The sequence below is a fragment of the Pistacia vera genome, unplaced genomic scaffold (assembly GCF_008641045.1).
Source record: "Pistacia vera cultivar Batoury unplaced genomic scaffold, PisVer_v2 Contig71, whole genome shotgun sequence".
Taxonomy (NCBI): domain Eukaryota; kingdom Viridiplantae; phylum Streptophyta; class Magnoliopsida; order Sapindales; family Anacardiaceae; genus Pistacia; species Pistacia vera.
In genome coordinates, this window is record NW_022196568.1 from 732,311 (window position 1) to 753,492 (window position 21,182).

General features: G+C 37.3%; 2 protein-coding genes, 1 long non-coding RNA gene and 1 pseudogene across 5 annotated transcripts; 2 read left to right on the plus strand and 2 right to left on the minus strand.

The window, feature by feature from the left end:
• Window positions 1-949: 949 nt before the first annotated feature.
• LOC116114443 lies at window positions 950-2,629 on the plus strand. The gene is made up of 2 exons (XM_031400593.1): window positions 950-1,281; window positions 1,657-2,629. Exons 1-2 carry the CDS (start codon window positions 966-968, stop codon window positions 2,373-2,375), a joined length of 1,035 nt encoding a protein of 344 aa, XP_031256453.1. The 5' UTR covers window positions 950-965; the 3' UTR covers window positions 2,376-2,629.
• A 2,854-nt stretch (window positions 2,630-5,483) lies between these two features.
• Window positions 5,484-6,144, plus strand: LOC116114356 (annotated as a pseudogene).
• Window positions 6,145-7,532: 1,388 nt separating this feature from the next.
• On the minus strand, window positions 7,533-14,924 carry LOC116114437 (beta-galactosidase 8). 2 transcript variants are annotated; one of them, XM_031400586.1, is made up of 19 exons: window positions 14,672-14,924; window positions 14,478-14,573; window positions 14,084-14,196; window positions 13,910-13,976; window positions 13,725-13,817; window positions 13,389-13,532; window positions 12,458-12,546; window positions 12,200-12,305; window positions 11,972-12,059; window positions 11,636-11,754; window positions 11,369-11,530; window positions 10,686-10,888; window positions 10,462-10,571; window positions 9,342-9,451; window positions 9,051-9,164; window positions 8,722-8,823; window positions 8,282-8,493; window positions 7,873-8,209; window positions 7,533-7,789 (listed from the first exon to the last, which is right to left on the minus strand). In XM_031400586.1, the coding sequence occupies exons 1-19, from the start codon at window positions 14,864-14,866 to the stop codon at window positions 7,682-7,684; spliced, it is 2,568 nt and encodes an 855-aa protein (XP_031256446.1). In that variant the 5' UTR covers window positions 14,867-14,924; the 3' UTR covers window positions 7,533-7,681. The 2 variants fall into 2 exon arrangements, with proteins under 2 accessions (XP_031256446.1, XP_031256445.1); XM_031400585.1 differs by lacking the exons at window positions 11,972-12,059; window positions 12,200-12,305; window positions 12,458-12,546 and adding exons at window positions 12,650-12,737; window positions 12,878-12,983; window positions 13,136-13,224.
• A 4-nt stretch (window positions 14,925-14,928) lies between these two features.
• LOC116114448 lies at window positions 14,929-15,661 on the minus strand. Of its 2 annotated transcripts, XR_004125549.1 has the most exons (3): window positions 15,511-15,661; window positions 15,099-15,288; window positions 14,929-15,028 (listed from the first exon to the last, which is right to left on the minus strand). It is a non-coding gene; the product is annotated as an uncharacterized LOC116114448 (long non-coding RNA). The 2 variants fall into 2 exon arrangements; XR_004125548.1 differs by lacking the exon at window positions 15,511-15,661 and having other exon boundaries at window positions 15,099-15,374.
• Between the last annotated feature and the right edge of the window lie 5,521 nt (window positions 15,662-21,182).

Consider the following 21,182-nt stretch of genomic DNA (forward strand, 5'->3'; position numbering starts at 1 on the left):
ATATTTTGTTATTACCCAAAATACACTTCACTTTTTCAGCTGACTTTCGGCGAGATACCAGGAGGCAGGGTAAGAGGGATATTATAGAGTAGAGGCTGGTAGATCGAATGGTGGTGACCGATAAATATTCATTATCGGAATCAGTCGGAAATCAACTAAGAACAAAAAACCTTAACTTTGCGGTTGTCGGCAATCGATGAGAAATTAGGTGTTGGAATAAGAGGGGTTTTATATAGAGGAGACTGAAGGTTCAAATGGTGGTTAATTATATAGAGAATTTTTGCCATCAAAATCGACATTGGGTAGTAAATGAATATTAACTTTGGGTGGGAAAGTGGTATTTTGAAACTTTTTGGGTGAAACATGTCATTAAGGCACACCTTGGGTGGGAAAAAGTCGTTTACTCTTTAATCAATTCTACATAACTTAAAGAGTGAGAAATTAGATTTCACCCAAACTAAAAAGTTAAGAAGAAAACAATGTGCTCACACCAAATAATGTAAGTTGTGAACAAATACAACTGGAGAAACCCATCTACATATTGTAATATAATATAGCAAAGATTAAAAAGTACTTATACAAAGCAAAAATGGATTAACAAACAATTTAAGGTTGGTCAAATTCTGCTTAGGAGAATTTTCTGAATAATTTCTTTGGAAGGATATTTCTTAGAACTTGTTCTACTTAAATTGGAGCAAGTACAGGTTGTGAAGCCAATTACTTGTTAAGAACTCAATCTAACCCCATTTAGTCAATTCTACATCCCTCGTAGACCCTATAGAATAATAATAACAAAGAGCTGTTTCTCAACTGTGTTAAAAGTAAGAAGAAAGTTAACATGACCTAAGCCGAATTATAAGGGCCTACTTGTTCCTCATCACTCCTTTATATACATCTCTTCCCATCCAGTCTCCACCATTAAGAAAGAATAAGCGAAAGTAGTACCAAATAGAGAATTTTGGGGCATGCAAGAGATGGATATAAGAATATCAAGTGCTCTGGTAGCTTTCATGCTAATAATATTCATTTCAATGAAAGCTACATTTGTTGAAGGTCAAAACAACAACAACAAGGGTGCCTATGATGCTGCTTCAACAAATTACTACATGTTAACAGCTCTACCTACAGGGCAGGAAAGAGCATACTGTCTAGCAAGAGGGGCCTGTAACCAAAAAACTCTTGTGTGTCCGGCTCAATGTCCACAGAGGAAGCCGAGAGAGAACAAGAAACAGAAGGGATGCTTCATTGACTGCAGTAGCAAGTGTGAAGTCACTTGCAAGTGTAAGCATATCTTCTAACCCATTACATAAATTTGTTTTCTAAAAATGGTATTTTTACAAGCTGAATAAGCTCAGGATAAATTGATTTTCATGTAGGTGTAGTAGATTCATAGTGTAACTGATTGTTGTCACTAGTTGTTTAAAACAATGTTCATGTGCATATCAATTTTTCTGTTTTCCTTCTTTGTTATACTTAAAACGCAAATTTTCTGGTTTTCATTGTTTTCTCCGTGTGAAAACAAGAGATCTAGTGTTCTTAAAGGAACCCTCTAGATTCACCTAACTTGTAAATAAATAAAACGTAAGAAACTTTGAGATGCCTGAATATATGCTCTACTTAAGACCACATGTTGACGAATATATTAACATTTGGCAGGGAGAAAACCAAACTGCAATGGGTATGGCTCTCTTTGTTATGATCCGCGTTTTGTAGGTGGTGATGGTGTAATGTTTTACTTCCATGGAGCGAAAGGAGGGAACTTTGCCATTGTCTCAGATGACAACCTTCAAATTAATGCTCACTTTATAGGCACTCGACCTGATGGAAGGACTCGTGACTTTACATGGGTGCAAGCTCTTGCAGTCATGTTTGATTCTCACAATCTTGTCATTGCTGCTAAGAAAGTCTTACATTGGGATGATGATGTTGATGCACTCATTGTAAGATGGGATGGTGAGACGGTTAATGTACCCACGGATGGAGACGCAGAATGGAGGATAAATAATGACAGAGAAGTTGTGGTGGAGAGAACCGATAATACTAACAGTGTAAGAGTGACAGTTTCCGGTTTGTTGGAAATGGATGTGAAGATTAGGCCTATTGGAGCTGAAGAAAACAGGGTTCACAACTATCAATTACCAAATGATGATGCTTTTGCTCACTTGGAGACACAGTTCAGGTTTCCAAAACTAACTGACCTTGTTGAAGGAGTTTTGGGCAAAACTTACCGGCCAGACTTTGTTAGCCCTGTCAAGAGAGGAGTTCCAATGCCAATGATGGGTGGGGAAGACAAGTACCAAACTCCATCCCTATATTCACCTCTTTGCAGAGTTTGCAGATTCCACAGGCAGTCAGAGACGATTGCAGTTGAATAACTATATCAATACTGATAACAATCGCGAAAGCTGTGAATCTTGTTGGTGTATGTGCAACCCAAATAAGGGATAGTAATTTTTCCCATGTGACATTGTCATTCTTTGTTCATCCAGTTAACATCAATAGTGTGCATATTGTCCGTTGAGTCATGTGTGTTTTCATCTTGTCTCAGTTCATATTTTTGCATTTGGAATACAAAAAAGAAACAGTTTTTGCCAGGCCACATTTTTTTTTCATGCAGTTTAAGCTTTCTCTGTGCTGAAAAAGATGGTATTCTGGCGAAGCTTCTCAATGCCTAATATGTGCAGTTGACTTTACCTTTTCAGAACTATCGATCTATCAGATCCAATCCGATCTAATATTGTTGTTCAAACAGTTTCGAACGTCAAATAACTCTGACCAGAGTTCAAACTCATCAAAATTGTAAAGTTTTGTGATTTAAATAAGGCCATGCAATCGATTCAATGGTTATCTAAAACCTTAAGGTTGATAATTACATCAAGTAATGAAGAATGTTAAAATTTGTGGATACCCTAAATATATCTGAATATAGACAACTTCTAATTTCTAAACATGGTAGATGCTTAATTCCTTTTAGTTAATTAGTTGTTGTCGTTACAGCAAAGAGAGTTTCACATTGGGATGACAAAGTTGATGCGCTCTCTCTAATGGATGGGAGGGTGATTCAGTTGATCTTCTTCTTCATGGAAAAGCTGACTGGATGAGTAATGTTGAGGAAAGAAAAGTTGTGATTGAAAGAATGTAAGTGATGTTGTTGATGGAGTTGTGGGAAAATCTTACAGGCCACACAATGTGAGCCCTGTGAAAAGAGGATTGCCGATGCCAATGGCTACCTTAAAACTACCATAATTCCAATTACTATATCTATTAGTACTCGAGAAAAGATTCAAACTTAGAATTTCTTAAGTAATATACTAAAAAGTCCCTATCAAATTGCTCGACAGTATGATACACATTACTTCTTTGTTAACTTTCGTTTCGTCGAACTCTAAATTTATAACTCATCTCACATTTATTTGTTCCGTGGAAAGGCACATGGGCATTATTTGTTTCTAATTAAATGCTAGTTATGAGCAAGTACATATAATTATATAGCAAAGAATATATAAATGTATTCATACAAAGGAAAAATAGATAATTAAACAAACATTTTGATTAAGATTAGGTACGATAATTTAATTCCTGAATCATTTCTTTGATGGCTGTTTCTTAAAACTTGTTCTAATTTAATTTAAGCAAGCACAAGCTGAAGTTTTGAGGCTAATTACCTGTTAAAACTCGGGTCTAAACCCATTTTATTCTATTCCACGTTGACTAATACTACTCTTCTTAAAATATATCCCAAAAATCTCATCTCAAATAATGTATTATTTTATGCAATGTGTTAAAACCCAACCCGGGGTGAAACCCAGCAAAGTTTCCGGGTCCCGGGTTGACCCGTTAACGGTCAAACCGGTTGACAAAATCTTTTAAAATTTAGCAAATACACCCTTGAAAATGACATGTAAGTCCCTATATGTTTAAACTTTATAAAACACACCCCAAATGCAAATCGACCGGCTACTGATTGGCGGCGGCAACACCCTAGATGTAACCCCAATAGTCCCTTGAGCCCATTTCCATTAAAATCTACCCAAGATCTAGCCGAAATAGGTTCGATTTGGCCATCTTACCGACGACGGCATCGGCATTCCAAGCCCGATCTCATCCACGCCGGTGTCAACAACCCTCCCCATCACCCAGGAATTACTCCTTTCTTCCTCCCGACCAAAACCCACCTCACCCCACCCCCGTTAGCCTTGCCAATCGCAGGCAAAATCCCATTGTTGCCGTTACTAGATTTGTTTGATTTCCGGTCGATTTACTCACCGGAAATCAACGCCGTCAACACCATTGCATTCACCGGCCCTTTATCTTCAAAAGCCCCATGATTCTGGCTGTCAATTGATCGCCGATCACCCTCCCAAATCCTAGGGTTTTGGGTGAATAGAAAAAGCATAAACCCGACCCGTTGAAGCTTCCGTCAGGCCGGGTTTTAAAACATTGATTTTATGTAGTGCTCACATGAATACTACTTCACTTTCCAAAAATCCCAAAGAATTGTTTCTCAATTATTTTTAAGAAGGAACTTCACATTAATTAGGCCGAATTATAGGGCATAGTTTTCCTCATCACTCCTTTATATACATCTTTCCATCCAATCCTCTCAATCTCTTTCAAAAGAGAAAGTAATACAAGTATAGAATTTTGAAGCATGCAAAAGATTGCTAAAAGCTCTGTTTTAAAACCCGGACTGGATCGATCAATCAGACTAGTCCGACTAAGACCCGACAGCCTCTCTTGCCCGGTTCAGGTTTAAGGCAGTTTCTGCTATATTTCAAATTTGTAGTTTTAAGGATGTTTTTGTAATATTTCAAAAATTTGGGGACTAATTGTAATTTTTTGGGCACTTTCAAAATAAATTAAAATTTTAAGGACTAATTTGAAAGTTTTTAGAGATATTTTTGTAAACTATTAAAGTTTGAGGGATGAATTTGTAATTTTTTAAAAATACTTTGTTACTGACATCACCAATCCAACCGGTTGACTCGTGACTCGATCACTAGCCGGATCTAAGAACAGGTCGGGTTTTAAAGCAATCATAAAAGAATATCAAGTGCTGCGGTAGCTTTCATGCTTCTATTCATTCCAATGAAATATTGAAATTAGCTGCATTTGTCGAAGGTCAAAGCAATGGGAATGGAAGTAGCAAGTGTAAGCATATCCTCTAACCCACCCTCTTCCGTTCTATACTTTATGTAATTTTGTATTATAAAAACGGCGTTCTTACATGTTAAAGATCAGGATATGTCGATTTTCATGTAGGAATATATTGATTCATAGTGAAACTGACTGAAGTTGCTAGGTGTTCAAAAACAAGAGATGTAGGGTTCTAAAAGGACCCACTAGATTCACCTAATTTAGTCTGCAAATAAATAAACGCCCGATGTTCAAATCGTTAAGGGCAATTAGACTAAACCGAAGGAACTTGAGATGCCAGAATTTACGTTCTACTAATTAAGATTGCATGCTCGCTAATATATTAACATTTGGGAAGGAGAAAACCAGACTGCAATGGACATGGCTCTGTTTGTTATGATCCCCGGTTTGTAGGTGGTGATGGTGTAATGTTTTACTTCCACGGAGTTAAGGGAGGAAACTATGCCATTGTCTCAGATGACAACCTTCAAATTAATGCTCACTTCATCGGTACTCGACCTGAGGGATTGACTCGTAACTATACATGGTGCAAGCTCTTGCAGTCATGTTTGACTCTCAAGAGAGTCTCACATTGGGATGATAATGTTGATGCCCTCATTGTAAGATGGAATGGTGAGACAGTTGATGTCCCCATGGATAGACTTGCGGTTTGCCCAACAGAAGATAAAGGATGACAGAGAAGTTGTAGTGGAAAGAAATGAACAGTGAAAGTTGCTGACCTGGTGGAAATGGGTGTGAATATTAGACCTATTGGAGCTAAAGAAAACAGGATTCAAAACTATCAATTACCTGATGATGATGCTTTTGCTCACTTGGAGACAGTTCAGGTTTCAAAATTTAACCCTCCTTGTTGAAGGAGTTTTGGGCAAAACTTATGTTAGCCCTGTCAAGAAAAGAGTTTCAGTGACAGTGATGGGTGGAGAAGACAAGTACCAAGCTCCATCCCTATATTCGCCTCTTTGCTAAGTTTGCAGATTCCAGAGGTAGTCTGAGACTGCAGTTTAATAATTATATCAATACTGATAATCATAAAGAAAGTTGTGCATCTTCTTGGTGTATATGTGCAACACAAATAAGGGATGGTAATTTTCTCAATGTGACATTGTCATTCTTTGATCGCCCAGTTCACATCTATAGTGTGCTAATTGTCCGTCGAGTTATGAGTGTGTTCAGCTTATTTCAGTTCATATATTTGCATTTGGAATTCAAAAAAGAAACAGTTCTTGCCAAGCTACATTGTTTTCATATACTTTAAGCTTTCTCTGTACTGAAAAAGATGGTTAGATGGTATTCTTGCTGTTGACGCTTGATTTTGGATGCCAACGACTCGCACGTAGGAAACGTTGAGCTGACTCAGGAGACACACGTGATGGATCCATGAGATTTGAATATGGAGCTGAGATTATATATTTTGCAGAAAAATAAATAAAAGATTGGCAAGAGGGGTTTTTATAGTGGTTCGGATGCAACAAACGACTCCTACATCCACTGTTATTTTATTGATCTCTGACTATTTCTATGATTTTGCCTGTAAGACATACAAAGATGAAGAAATATAGTGTTTAAAGAGAGAGAATGAAAATGAAGCTCAAATCTCAGCCCAGCATGCAGCCTCCTTCTTCGTGAAGAGAAATGCCCATTTATTCACCCAAACAATGTAATGAGTGTTTTGCAAGTTGCCTTGACACATGGAAGACTCTCGTCCATTCATCTCTTAAAAGGAGATATGGTTGGTGAGAATATCTTTGAAGATATGGGCTTGGCAACTGGTACAAGAAGACATTAAATGAGTTGACATAGACGTGACTTTTTAGGCATAACATTTTGCAAAGCTTCGATGCTAGAACTACAAGGAATAACGTTCTCAATGCCTAATATTGTGTAGTTGACTTGACCTTTTTAGACCTAGCTATCAGGTCAGAATCAACAGATCTAACATTGTTATTCAAACAGTTTCAACCATCAAATGACTCTGAACAGAGTTCAACTCATCAAGATTGTAAAAGTTTTCTGATTTACAAAAGGCTATGATGCAATCTAATCAATGGGTATCTAGAGCATTAAGGTGGATACTTACATAAAGTAATGGAGGATGTTAAAATTTATGGATAGTACTCTAAATGTATCTGAATGTAGACAACTTCTAATATCTAAACATGGTTCCATGTTTGATTCCTTTTAGTTAATTAGTTGTTTATCGTGAGATAATCAGTGCAGGTGAGTTTTTTTGACACAGTAGTAATTTTCTTCTCCCATGAACAAGCAACAATAACAGTATTTCAAAATGATTCAGAAATCAGAGCATTCTCATTGTAGATAATATTAGTACTTCACTATTTTCTGGGCTAATAAAATACACCTTGTGGTATGATTTCCAAGCCTATTTCTTTTTTTTTTTTTTTTTTTTTTTTCTGGTAAAGTACAGTTTACAAATTTCAATCATTCCAAATTTTATTCAATTAAATACTTGAGGGCAACACTAGATTATAACCCACATAAAGTGAAAGCTTAGAGCATCATCGCTTCATGTACAGGAAGCTTCTACTGCTAAACTTTTAATTACTCCTGTACATGGGTCACCAAAGGTATTGCTTGACACTCCAATGCTACAACTCTTGGATCCAACGCAAGCCTGTGTTTGAAGGGAATCCTTGTCAGTACATACAGATATAAGTTAAATATGATACATTTATATTTTGAGGAGTGAGATCACACCTTATGTACAATGGAAAGAGCTCTTTTACTACTGCAATTTCCATGGCTAAAACTCCCACAGGTGCCATTAGGAGTTCCAAAACTTGCAAATTTGATTGAAGAAATGACCTGATTAGGCAATGGACATTCGAGTGATAGTACAGGCCCTGATGTCCTTGCAGTTTTTGAATCTGAATTCCACATATCTACAGGTAAAGGGTGAGACTGTGTCACATGGGAGCATAAACTTCCAATCTGTTTTGTGGCAAAAGTTATTTTTGTTGGATCCCCGCCTATCTCCTCAAACAATACAAGAATGTTGCCACTTGATTTTAACCAGGAACGGGGTAAGTGATACCTGTGAGATAGGTGATATGAGAGCAAAGATTTTCTGATAATTTGGTAACTATTTCAATGTAGAAGAACTTACAGTTCCTGAGATGGCTTTCCACAGTTCTTAAGGCATTTGTTTGAGCTGTAACTTCCTCTGTAATTACAAGAGTTAGTGCAACCTCCATTAGGGGAGCCATAGGTTGGCCAGTAACGCCCAATGCTTTGTCCATTTACCCATGCCTCACCCTTTCCCATCCCGGTGAAGTCTATTGCAAGAGGGTCATTTCCAGCAGGGGCATTAAATGTTGTCTATATCAACAAGTATTGCTTTTTGTTAGTAACTAAGAAATTGGTTCCATTAAATTATGGAAACCTAGCCTAATTGTAACTATTAGTTGTTTCACAGGCAACTAGTGAACAAGCATTATTTAAATTGAACACGGTATATCTTATTTTCCCAACTTCACTCAAATTTGGTAGTACAATATGGTAATCTAATTTACATACCGTAACTATATATCAAAATTTTAACATTACCTTGTACCATATCAAGGGCTGATTCTTGGGGAAGGTTGATTTTGAAACCCACTGTGGAGAACTTCCACTAGGCAGATCTAATGCTTCTCCTTGTAGTCCAGTCTGCACTCATAATGACATACACAGAGAGAGATTTGAATCATTTTATTCATATTTTTCTGGACGCTAATATGCTCCTCATTTAGAGTTAATAAATTTGGAACTTAGTTTTACAATTTTCATAGACTGTGGACTGTAATAGAGACACAGTTTAATAACCATGTAATGTTACTTTCAGTAACTATATTGAATAAGGAATACTAGGACATTTTTGGAAGACAAAGACAGACCTGATAAGTCCACTGCTGTGAAGAAAGATCACTAGTTGTTCCATTTTTCAAACCTTTCAGCTGCACAGGACCAGTGATCCCTGCCCCTGTTTTGTCATAGAATGCTCCGTAGTTCTGGTACAGATTAAAAACAGACTGCATCAGATAAGAATAGCATTTGGGAATATATATTAAATATTGTAATTGTTCATCTAAATACTTTCAGTCACCGTCAAACTATTGTGCAAGAATATAATGTAGATTTTTTTTCCATTAAATGCTCATATAAAATCTTAATCATAAGGGCTAAACCTGAAGTCCAACGGTAAAACTCAGGAGATCAATTGTGTTCTTCCCAGGTACAAGTGTGACAGGGAACTCCCCTGAAACCTTAGCATTGCTACTGCTGCCTCTTCCACTCCCTGCAAGGCTCCAATTATGATTAATATAAAAGTGTTCATAATAACATTTTATGATTTCCTTAATATAGGGTTCATCTTAACTAGCTTACACTCGTAAATTGCAATTAAAATATTCAAATAACCGAGGAATGTGATAGGGGAGGCCCTATACAGAAGCTAAAAACTTCAAACCACAATGTTTGAACCCGTGCAGTTGGTGCCTGATAAGAGGCATATCTGAGTGCCTCTGAATTTAGCTAGCAATGATTCAATTCACTACCCTTAATACCCTAAACAAGATGATGCAATAAACAAAAACAGAGTTGGGTTTAGATAGGTGAAGGTAGTTTCATCATTGTCCTATACCCAATTATAAATGCATGTTCCCTATTACTGCAAAGACCTAATAGCTGGAAAGATAGCATCCATCGTTTTTTGTTTTCCAAGAGAATGACACAATGTATGCGGAGAAAGATGTTTCCTTCAAGACAAAAGCTAGGGCATAGGCATAGCTAGAAGGAAAATTAAAAAGCAAACAACCAAGTCAAACAACAATGAACTGACCCTGTATCAGTTGATGAAAGGTACTGTTGTCTGCCAAGGCCCTCTTTTTGTTTAAATAGTTTGTTTGTATGCCATCTAGACACTCACATAAAGAAGCACTCCAGCAAGTGCGAAACTTACAGTGCAGATATAGTGTATGAGCTTGCACACAGACAGTCAACCTACCAGAATCTACACAATAATTATGGTATTCGATTTTTGAACCTTGCATTAGATTTCTGCAGGGAAACCCTACTTCAGCTCTTCCAAACTGAGAATGGAAGAAGAAAACAATCCTTCCATCAGGATTTCTCAGAGGGCTATCCAATGCCTATTTACCTCAGTTATCAGGGAGCTACTATCCTGAGTTACTGAAGAACTTAACACAAAGGACTTCCCAAGAGAAGTGAAAAAAAGAAAAAAATCACATTACTGTGGCAACCACATAATATTATTTTCTGATTACATTATTTTATAACTCCTAGTACCTGCTAACTTCCCATTTACGAAAGCATGAAGGCCATGACCAAGTGATTCCACATGAAGAACAGTTTTAGATCCATCTTGAAGGAAAGGCTCATCGGTTTTGAAGACAGTGCTGCCAGTTGCAAACAGAATGTCTTTAAATACTTTAACATATCAAAATAATTGGTTAGAGAGGCAAACGGTATGCCTTAACAAAGAAGTGAAATTAATAGGCTGGTATACACACCTTAATGAATACCACAGGTAGTCACTTTTATCAGCTGTTGTGTTTATTTGTTCTAATAATCCGACCTTCGTAAATGCATCCTTCTTTGAGATGCCCACAGGTTCATTTACATAACTCCAGTCTGACTGGAATGCATCGGAAGAATCACCATCAACTTTCAGAGATTGACGTGTGAAGCTTGGAACCACAGTCACAGAATTAATCTGTCATGAGACACATAATTAAATTATACAAGAAATTTTAACCCAAAAAAGAAAGAAAAACAAAATTGTGTACTTAAGTCATTTGAAAAAAGAAAAAAAAATTACAAAATAATAATAATGAAACAGTTCCAAGGAAATACTTTATGAAGAACAAGTTCCATAATGAAAATTTTAAACTAATGCCTCTGTGTCACTCTCTTACAAAGAACTTTCAATACAAAAAATTTAAAAAAAAAAAAAAAAAAAAATACCAAATTTTGTCCTTGAAGCAGACAAGTAAATCAATTATTTCTTTATGAAAATCATTAAAGTATTAAAACAGCAGATTTGTCACCGAATTCTCAAGCTATCTATGCATGCCGCGTTTACAGAAGTTTGGAAGTAAGCCAACTGGCAACAGAAGTTCTTCCACATTATTTTTCCATTAGAAAAAGGAAAGACAGAAACAAATCCATGAGCACCGCTAGAAAAGAGGCAAACCTTTGCAGTATTCAGAACTACATTCTTGCAATCTGGTAAAATGCTCACAGACCATGCAGGCAACTGGTAAGAATTGCCACTGAAATTTACAGTTACGTCTGACTTCGTGTCTATGTTTGCAAGAAAGGCAGCACATGCTGATCCCGATTTATATACAGCTGCCTGAGGAAAAACAAATAATGTATCAAATAAAAGTAATTTTTTTACATCACAACCCATCAAGTAGAAGCTGTTGGACCTCTATCAAAGGGGCTTAGTATTTAGTACCTCTAAATTTTGACCTAGAGATGTAATGTTTGGATCAGTGGCCACCAATGCTGGCTCGCAAAGCTTTATGGCCTTATGCAGGTCTTTTAGATGGCCCCACTTGGGTTGTCTGAGTTGCCCTGAGACATAAATTGGAAATGGTGATATCTATCACATTCTTTCGTTTAATTCAACATGAGCACATAGCAAGTGCCCTTTTAGCGTGACAGTGACTGCAAATATTCATGAGGCAGCAGACAACTGATGAATAGGAAATGCATTTAAATGAAATAGCAGTGGCTTTAGACATCAAGGGGTGGATATCCAACAATAACGGTAGACAGATACAGAACATACCATATTCATCAAGTGGAGCGTCATAATCATAACTTGTAGCAATAAAGGGGCCACCAGTTGTCCGACCAAAGTTAGTTCCACCATGGTACTGGAAATTTGCAACCAAAACAAATTTGATAAATAAGTTGATGTTCCTCTTGGTGTGAGTCTGGTCTTTGTCCAATAGTACAAGTCATAAGCATAAAAAATTATGTTCAGCAACTAAAAATTGCTAATATCATTGCTAACCATATAATAATTTTGGAAAGTTCCACCTCGCTGGAAAAAACGTGCCACTGCAAATGCAATGTCTTCCACTGGTCTGTAAGGCACAGCACCTCCAAAGGAAAGAAACCTAGATTTGTCGATTATAGAGAAACTAATTAGTGAATAATTTCATGTCAAGAAGTTAAAGATCGGAAAAAAAAAAAAAAAAAAGACCAACTGGAGGGGGGGCCTCATCCAAACAACCAAAATCACTAGGATCAACAAGTTTAGACACCTTACCAACCAGTCCAATTCTCTGTCCACATTTTTGGTTTCTTGTCAGAATTTGGGGTGAATTGATCACAGTAGAACCCATTGCAAGTGTTGATCTGCAAGAGAAAAGTTANGAAATGCATTTAAATGAAATAGCAGTGGCTTTAGACATCAAGGGGTGGATATCCAACAATAACGGTAGACAGATACAGAACATACCATATTCATCAAGTGGAGCGTCATAATCATAACTTGTAGCAATAAAGGGGCCACCAGTTGTCCGACCAAAGTTAGTTCCACCATGGTACTGGAAATTTGCAACCAAAACAAATTTGATAAATAAGTTGATGTTCCTCTTGGTGTGAGTCTGGTCTTTGTCCAATAGTACAAGTCATAAGCATAAAAAATTATGTTCAGCAACTAAAAATTGCTAATATCATTGCTAACCATATAATAATTTTGGAAAGTTCCACCTCGCTGGAAAAAACGTGCCACTGCAAATGCAATGTCTTCCACTGGTCTGTAAGGCACAGCACCTCCAAAGGAAAGAAACCTAGATTTGTCGATTATAGAGAAACTAATTAGTGAATAATTTCATGTCAAGAAGTTAAAGATCGGAAAAAAAAAAAAAAAAAAGACCAACTGGAGGGGGGGCCTCATCCAAACAACCAAAATCACTAGGATCAACAAGTTTAGACACCTTACCAACCAGTCCAATTCTCTGTCCACATTTTTGGTTTCTTGTCAGAATTTGGGGTGAATTGATCACAGTAGAACCCATTGCAAGTATTGATCTGCAAGAGAAAAGTTAAAGTGCCAAGATTACATAAAACGTGAAGGAACTCTTCTGACTTGCAAGTAAAAGACATCATTCGAATGAAGTTTATGCAGTGCCACTATTTTGGTAACGTACCATGAAAGACAATGGAAGAGGTAAATAAACCAAAAAATAACTCACCATAGGATCAGGAGCATCTGATTGCTGGCACATGACCCACGGTACTCCTGTATCCTGAGATACAGCCATACTTGCTGCCCATTTGATATATGACTTTGCAGCAGCCCCGTAGGCCGAATCAATGTTTCCATACTCATTTTCAATCTGGCAAAACCAAAATGGGGAAAAACATAAGAACACTTTCAGCGATTATACTCTTCAATAAAATAAGAAAGTCAAACAGTAATCAATATATGACTCATTTTATTAATTATGAAAATGCATCAACTGATTAGAGTTCACAAATAAAGCCAAACACCATCATTAGTAAAACATTATTAAAAACAAAATAAGGACCTGTGATAAAATGATGGGTCCTCCTTGAGAGGCATAAAGTTTCTCCTGCTTCATCAGACCAACAATTTTGGTTGTAAATCGCTGCATTTCAGCCTGAAACAGAGAACCAAGAAATTTAATAACCGATAAATCAATAAACACCAATAATCAACAAACTGAAAGCATAAAATAGGCATAGTGAAAACCTTGTATGGTTCGTTATCAGTTCGAAGCTCAATGCCCGGTACAAAATGCAACCAAACAGGAAATCCTCTGCCCAGAAAATCAAAGAAAATTATATAAAATTTTACTTTAAATGTTTAATCGAAACTACAAATATGCAGTATCATTATCGAATAAAGAATAGAAAAAATTCTCACCCGTAGTTCCATTCAGCACAGACATATGGACCGATGCGTAGATGAACATAAAGACCAGCCTCTGCTACCAACTTCACGAACTTAACTATATCATATCTTCCTTCGAAATTATACTGTAAATTATCCAAAAAACAAAAACAAAAAAATAAAAAAATTCAAAGGCTTCTTTCTTAAACATCTAAAACTAGTCAAATAAAACCATCCCAAAAAAATATTCCAAAATATCAGATAAGATTAGTTACAACATTATGTCCCTCCACTTAATTCCACATAACAGAGAGAAAAAAAAAGCAAATATTAGAACCTATCTCAAAAATTTCACTTCTTTCTTTCTCTCCTACATTTTCTTAACAACCAAACGCACACACACACAAACTAAAATGAGAAAAAGAACCTGGTTTCGAACTGGTTCATGTACGTTCCAAAAAACATATGTCTCGATCACGTCCAATCCTCCATCTTTAGATTTCTGTATAAGGTCCGGCCACATCTTCACACACACACACAAAAAAAAAAGGTTATACATACATAAATAATAATAAACAAAACAGCTAATTAAAGAGTGTTTGTTACTGTGTTTGATGTTACCTCGGGAGTGCTGCGAGGATAATGAATGGAGCCGGAGATGAGGACCCTACGCTTGCCATCAATCACCACCGCTCTGTGATCGTACGTTACATCAGCACCCAACGACTTCGTCGCAAGAATTCCCAACGCCAAGCACAAAACCACCAGAATCTCTCTGCCTCTCATATGAAGCATGGTATTAAACCATAAAAGCATACACTTTTCTCTATGTATTCCTATTTCTCTGTAAGTAATATCTTCTTCTACTGTAAAAAAGGATAACAGCGGTTAATGACTTGAAAACGCTTTCCTTCTTGAAATAGTTGCTTTTACTTTTTGTTTTGCTTTTCAGGAAGACGTCCTTGTTGCTTCCCACTTCTGCAAAACGAAAACTAAAACTAATTAACCTCTGTAAGAATCAAGAACATAAAGGTATCTTAAAGACAACCAGTTGGGTCTCCACGTCAACTATCGCTGTCTTGTCAATGTTTCACCGTAATTGAATTTAACTAGCTCGTTTACATTGATGGATAGTGTCTATTTGGTTCATCCATTTTGTGGATAAAGATATGCTCATGTGCCATCTCCGTTCTTACTTATCAACTGGATGTAGAGCATGGCAACCAGTGGAGCATACACTGTCAGTGAAGTGGAGCAGAAATCATGTGTCTGCTAGAGCATGTGTAATAATTCTACATCCACCACTTATCATAAACCTACTCGATATATCTCTGGATCTTCTGCATTTCTTAACTGGCTCTCTAAATGGTCCCGCCAAACTCTCCATCACAATTAACCTTAAAAACAGTATGCATTTAATTGAAGATCAGTAAATTAATTACAAAGTTTCAAGAGATTACCAAAGATATGCTAATTGGGTGAGTGACACAGAATTCACGAGGAGGTACAAGTTGGTGAAGCACAAAGAGTAATTGTCGGTGCCAGTTAGTGAAGCACAAAGTCCACCACCAACACCAACCATTCTCATTTGTCAAGCACAGAGCTTGACACATCAAGACAAATTATTGGTCAGTGTTATTATCGACATTCGTGCTCATAATTGTCTATGTATAGGAGTTTATAATTAAGGATTAGTTTATAGATATATTAAATGATTTAATCATAATGCCATCGATTCCACGACAAGGGTCATCTTCAAACACGGCATTGGCGTTAGTCTCGGATTAGAGCTGCGTCCTTGTCAAGCTCTTAAATAAACCTATTTTTTCCTGGCTTTTAATGGGTTGTTGCTACTCCATAATGCAAGGTTCGTAGAGATCATTCACACTGTATTAGGTTCATCATCTAAATGGTGAGATAGAAATAGAATCAAACACCCTTTCAACATGAGTTCCTTGAAACTAAAATTTTATAAAAATTCCATATTAAACATAATAAAACCATGGGGGGTATAGACATAGTTACGTGTAAATGCTGAATCCGCAATGTATTTAGTTTCATATGTTTTGTACCCATATACAATTACATTTGGATAAAATCTTATCGAGAAATTCCACGTCAATCCATGTCATTGGATTGTTGATTCAATTAACACGCGATTAAGAGGAAATGGGTTACGGAAAATAATTTGAAAAATTGAAGGATAAAAAGTGAACGCATTAAACACCATTGGATGGGTTGATGGTAAAAGAGCAAAGAAGAATCTAACATGACCTCTCAAATTCGAATCTCTTTGATAGTAAAAGAGTAAGAAGATGAGGATCTAACATAACCTCCTAAATTTGAGTTCCCTTGAGGGTAAAAGAGCAAGAAAATAATCTAATATGATATTCCGAATTCGAGTCCTCATGATTGTTAATATTGGTGGTTACTGGAGCTTGTACCCGATTGATAGTTCTAACATCTCGAAAGATTAGTTGAGATACGCGTAAACTGACTTGTCATCAAAATAGAAATAATAATTGTTAAAGTGGAAGCCTGAAACAGCGTCGTTTTGGGTAAAGGAATACGACGTCGTTTTAGGCATAATAACCGGGACAAATTTAGACCGCAGGATGCACTCTAGATCTAACGGCCAGAATTAGTCACTCAGTCAAACCATATATAAACTCTCTTTCGTGCAGAATAAAAGAGACACACATTTCTTAGGGTTTTTTCTGGGTTTGCATTTTCTGAGTTAGGGTTGAGATTATTATTCCAGATTGTGGTGTAATCAGTTCGAGTGGTTAGGGAGATTAATCATTCGGATGACAGTGTTGTTCTCTCGGGTTAGGGATATTTAAAGGGTATCTTGTTAGGCTGTTTGCAGTTTGTATTTGTGTAGATCTAGTGAGTGTCGAATCTGTGTAATCTTGATTGTTCTTGATAATAGAAAGTGCAGCGAGCTCATACCATTCCTGAGCTCAACGTGGATATAGCTTATCCATAAAAGGATAAGTGAACCATGGTAAATCGTGTCTTGATTGTGTGTCTGTTTTAATCTTGAATCTTGGTGTGATTGTTTTGTGTTGGTGAATAGATCAAAATTAGGCTTGAGTTCTAACAGTGGTATCAGAGCCATTTCTTGAAGTTGAAGATTCTACGAAATTAGGGTTTTGCGAATTTTGGATTTTTGCAAAATTAGGGTTTCGTGAAATTGGGGGTTTTTTCGAATCAGTAATTCCTTTGAGTCTCCAATTGGCTCCAGTGAGTCAAATCTTGACCAAGTGTAAGGGTATCTCGGCTGGAAAACCAGTAATCGCCTTAAAAACTGCATGGCAGTACTTGGCAACCTCTGGTGTAACAATGCCACGTACACCTTAGACTTTCCTTCTCTGCCGTTGTTTCGATAGAAGAAGTTTTTATGAAATTAGGGTTTTGCGAATTTGGGATTTTTTGCAAAATTAGGGTTTCGGGAAATTGGATTTTCGAATTAGTGATTCCTTTGAGTCTAAAATTGGTTATAGGGAGTCAAATCTTGATAAAGTGTAAGGGTATCTCGGCTGGAAAACCAGTAATCGCCTTAAAAACTACCTGGTAGTACTTGGCAACCTTTGGTGTAACAACGCTACGTACACCTTAGACTTTCCTTCCCTGCCATTACAAGTACAATGAGCACTACTCGTATGGAGATCTCCCAATACGATGGAAAGATCGATTTCGGGAGTTGGAAGAAGAAGATGAAAGCTCTCCTCTCACACAACAAGGTTACAATCGCGCTGGAAAAGGATCCCAAGAAATGGTCAGAAGAGAAACTGGAGAAGAAGGAAGAGATTGACAAAGAAGCTTATAATTTGATCGTGATGAATCTCTCGAACAGTGTCCTTCGGAAGGTAGATGGATTCGAAACTCCTCTTGGTTTATGGGGTAAATTAGAATCTTTATATGCCTTACAGTCTGCACCGAATTTGGCTTTCTTAAAGGGAGCCTTATTCTCTTATAAGATGGATAATTCGAAGTCCATTGAGCAAAATTTAGACGAATTTCTTAAGATGAATCTAATTTTGAAAGGCACAGACCAAGAACTAGGACAGACAAGTCGTGACATGATATTATTAAACTCTTTAACTGAAGACTACCAAGTAATCAAAAATGCTCTTCAGTACTCCAGTACTATACTTAGTGTTGATTTGATAGTTGCCGGTCTTAAGGCTAGAGAATTAGAGCTTAAAACTCTTAAGAAGAACAATAGCACTCTATTTGTGAAGGGTAGATTAGAACCTGGTCAGTCTAGTAAAGGATTTCAGCCAAATCAAGGGGGTAAGAATAAGAAGAAATGGAAGGAAACAATAAAACCAAAACAAAAACCAGGAAATGTTACTATTGTAACAAGACAGGCCACTAAAGAAAAACTGTTTTGACTGGAAGAAGAAATAGAAACTAGGTAATACAGAGAGTAACCTAGCCACCACTAGTAACCAAATGGATGAACCAGAAGTCCTAACAATGTCAATATCTGACACTACAAAAGAATGAGTTTTAGATTCAGGTTGTACTTTCCATATGAGCCCTAATAGGAGTTGGTTCCAAGACTTTGAGGATTTTGATCATGAGACTGTGTACATGGGGAACAACCAAGCATGTAGAGTTAAGGGAATTGGCTGCATAACCCTTAGGTTAAGTGGGGAAAAACTAATAAGGTTAACCAAAGTCAGGTATATACCTGACTTAAAAAGAAACCTCATATCATTAGGCACCCTAGATGAAGCAGGCTGCTGCTATAAGGAAAACAATGGGTGGTTGAATGTCTATAAGAATGAAAATCTTGTGCTGACAGGAGAAAAGAAAAATGGTCTCTATGTACTTTGTAGTAGTTTCTATTTTGATTGTAACAGCACAACTCTTGGGTCTCCAAATTTATCAGTAACTAAAAGGTGGCACTTAAGGTTAGGCCACATGAATCAGAAGGGGATGGATGTACTAAATAGGCTAGGACAGTTTGGGAAAGATACTGTCACTAGTTTAGAATTCTGTGAAAATTGTGTACTTGGTAAACAGCACAGGAATAGTTTTCCTAAGGGAGTTCACTTAGCAAACAACTGTTTGGATTATCTACATTCTAATTTATGGGGGCCAGAAAAGGTTAAATCTCATGATGAAAACAATTATTTCCTCTTAATAGTAGATGACTATAGCAGAAAGGTCTGTGTATTCTTACTTAGGTCAAAAGATCAAGCCCTAGAAAAGTTTAGAGAATGCAAAACCCTAGTTGAAAACTAGTCTGGCAGAAAGGTCAAAGCCTTTAAGACTGACAATGGGCTTGAGTTCTGTAATCTGGAGTTTGACAAGTTCTATAGTGAACAGGGGATCTTGAGGCATATGACAGTCAGAAATACCCCTCAGCAAAATGGGGTGGCTGAGAGAATGAATAGAACACTTCTAGACAAAGTTAGGTGCCTATTGATCACTTCAAACCTTCCAAAAACATTATGGGGAGAGGCACTCTCCACAGTTGCCTATTTAGTGAATAGGAGTCCCTCCACAGCAATAAGTCTAATCAGTCCAGAAGAAAGATGGTCTGGAAGAAGACCAGAACTAGGGCATCTAAGAGTGTTTGGCTGTGCTGCATATGCTCACATAGTGGGGGGAAAACTGGAACCAAGATCAACTAGGTATGTGTTCCTTGGATATCCTGAGGGCACAAAAGGATTCAGGCTGTGGGATAGAGAGTCACCAGGGGTCAGGATCATAGTGAGCAGGGATGTTGTGTTTAATGAGGGAGTATTCCCATGCAAAGGCATTAACCCTGATAAAGGTACCACCGAAAGCACAGAAATAGTTACTAGACAGACTAATACCACTCAGATTGAGGTGGAGTCCACAACCCATCAATTAAATCCACCTCAAGCATAAGCACAAACTACCCAGCAGCCTGAAACTGAAAATGCATCTGAGGAACCTAATCAAGCTGAAGATGAAGAAACAGAAGAGTTCCTAGAACCAGAACAAAATGAACTGACAAATTATCAACTGGCCAGAGACAGAACAAGAAGAGAGGTAAAACCACCCTCAAGGTATTCATACGTAGAACTAATTTACACTGCTCTGCTTGCAGGTACTGAGGTGTTTAGGTCTGAACCTGATACATATCAAGAGGCCATGGAATCCAAGGATAGGGACAAATGGAGAACAACTATGGGGGAGGAAATGCAATCTTTAAAGGTAAATGAAACTTGGACATTGGTTCCAAAACCAAGTAATCAGAAGCTGACCCAATGTAAGTAGCTATTCAAACTTAAAGAGGGCATTTCCATAGCTGACCTACCTAGGTATAAAGGCAGACTTGTGGCTAAGGGCTACACCCAAAGGGAGGGGATAGACTTCAATGAAGTCTTCTCCCTTGTAGTAAAATACAAAACAATTAGGATGATGCTGTCTGTAGTTGCATATCAAGACTTGGAATTAGAGCAGTTAGATGTCACCACTACATTCCTTCATGGAACACTAGAAGAAAAAATCTATATGAGCAAGCCTATGGGGTTTACTGACCCTAAGTTCCCTGACCATGCATGCCTTCCAAAAAGGTCTCTATATGGGTTAAAACAGTCTCCTGGGCAATGGTACAAAAGGTTTGACACCTTTATAATAGGTATAGGATTCACTAGAAGTCAATATGACTATTGCTTCTATTTTAAAATGGACAATAATCTGCCTATTTACTTGTTATTATATGTTGATGATATGCTGTTGATCAGTAAGTCAAAAACCCAGATTAGTGAATTGAAGAAGAGGCTAAACACTGAATTCAGCATGAAAAACCTAGGAAATGCAAAGAAAATTCTAGGCATGGAAATAAATAGGGATAGAAAGAGATGTGAACTTAGACTGCAACAACAATCTTACTTACTGAAGCTAGTCACAAAGTTTGGCATGGCTGGTGCCAAACTAGTCTCAATGCCCTTAACCAGTCAGTTTATACTTAGTAAGTCCCAATGTCCCAAAACTGAGTCAGAACTGTTGAAAATGGAGTTTGTTCCTTATGCTAATGTTGTGGGGTCACTAATGTATGCCATGATTAGTACTAGGCCAGACTTAGCCTTTGCCATTTCCATGTTAAGCAGGTATATGTCCAACCCTGGTATGGAACATTGGA

Excerpts from the sequence above, each read along its gene's own strand:
- LOC116114443 (XM_031400593.1), top strand. The coding sequence starts at position 966 with ATGCAAGAGATGGATATAAGAATATCAAGTGCTCTGGTAGCTTTCATG. Across the intron at positions 1,282-1,656 it reads GTGTGAAGTCACTTGCAAGT|GGAGAAAACCAAACTGCAAT; the intron begins GTAAGCATATCT and ends AACATTTGGCAG.
- LOC116114437 (XM_031400586.1), bottom strand. The coding sequence starts at position 14,866 with ATGCTTTTATGGTTTAATACCATGCTTCATATGAGAGGCAGAGAGATT. Across the intron at positions 12,306-12,457 it reads ACAGAGAATTGGACTGGTTG|GTTTCTTTCCTTTGGAGGTG; the intron begins GTAAGGTGTCTA and ends CGACAAATCTAG. Across the intron at positions 8,824-9,050 it reads CACAGCAGTGGACTTATCAG|ACTGGACTACAAGGAGAAGC; the intron begins GTCTGTCTTTGT and ends TTATGAGTGCAG.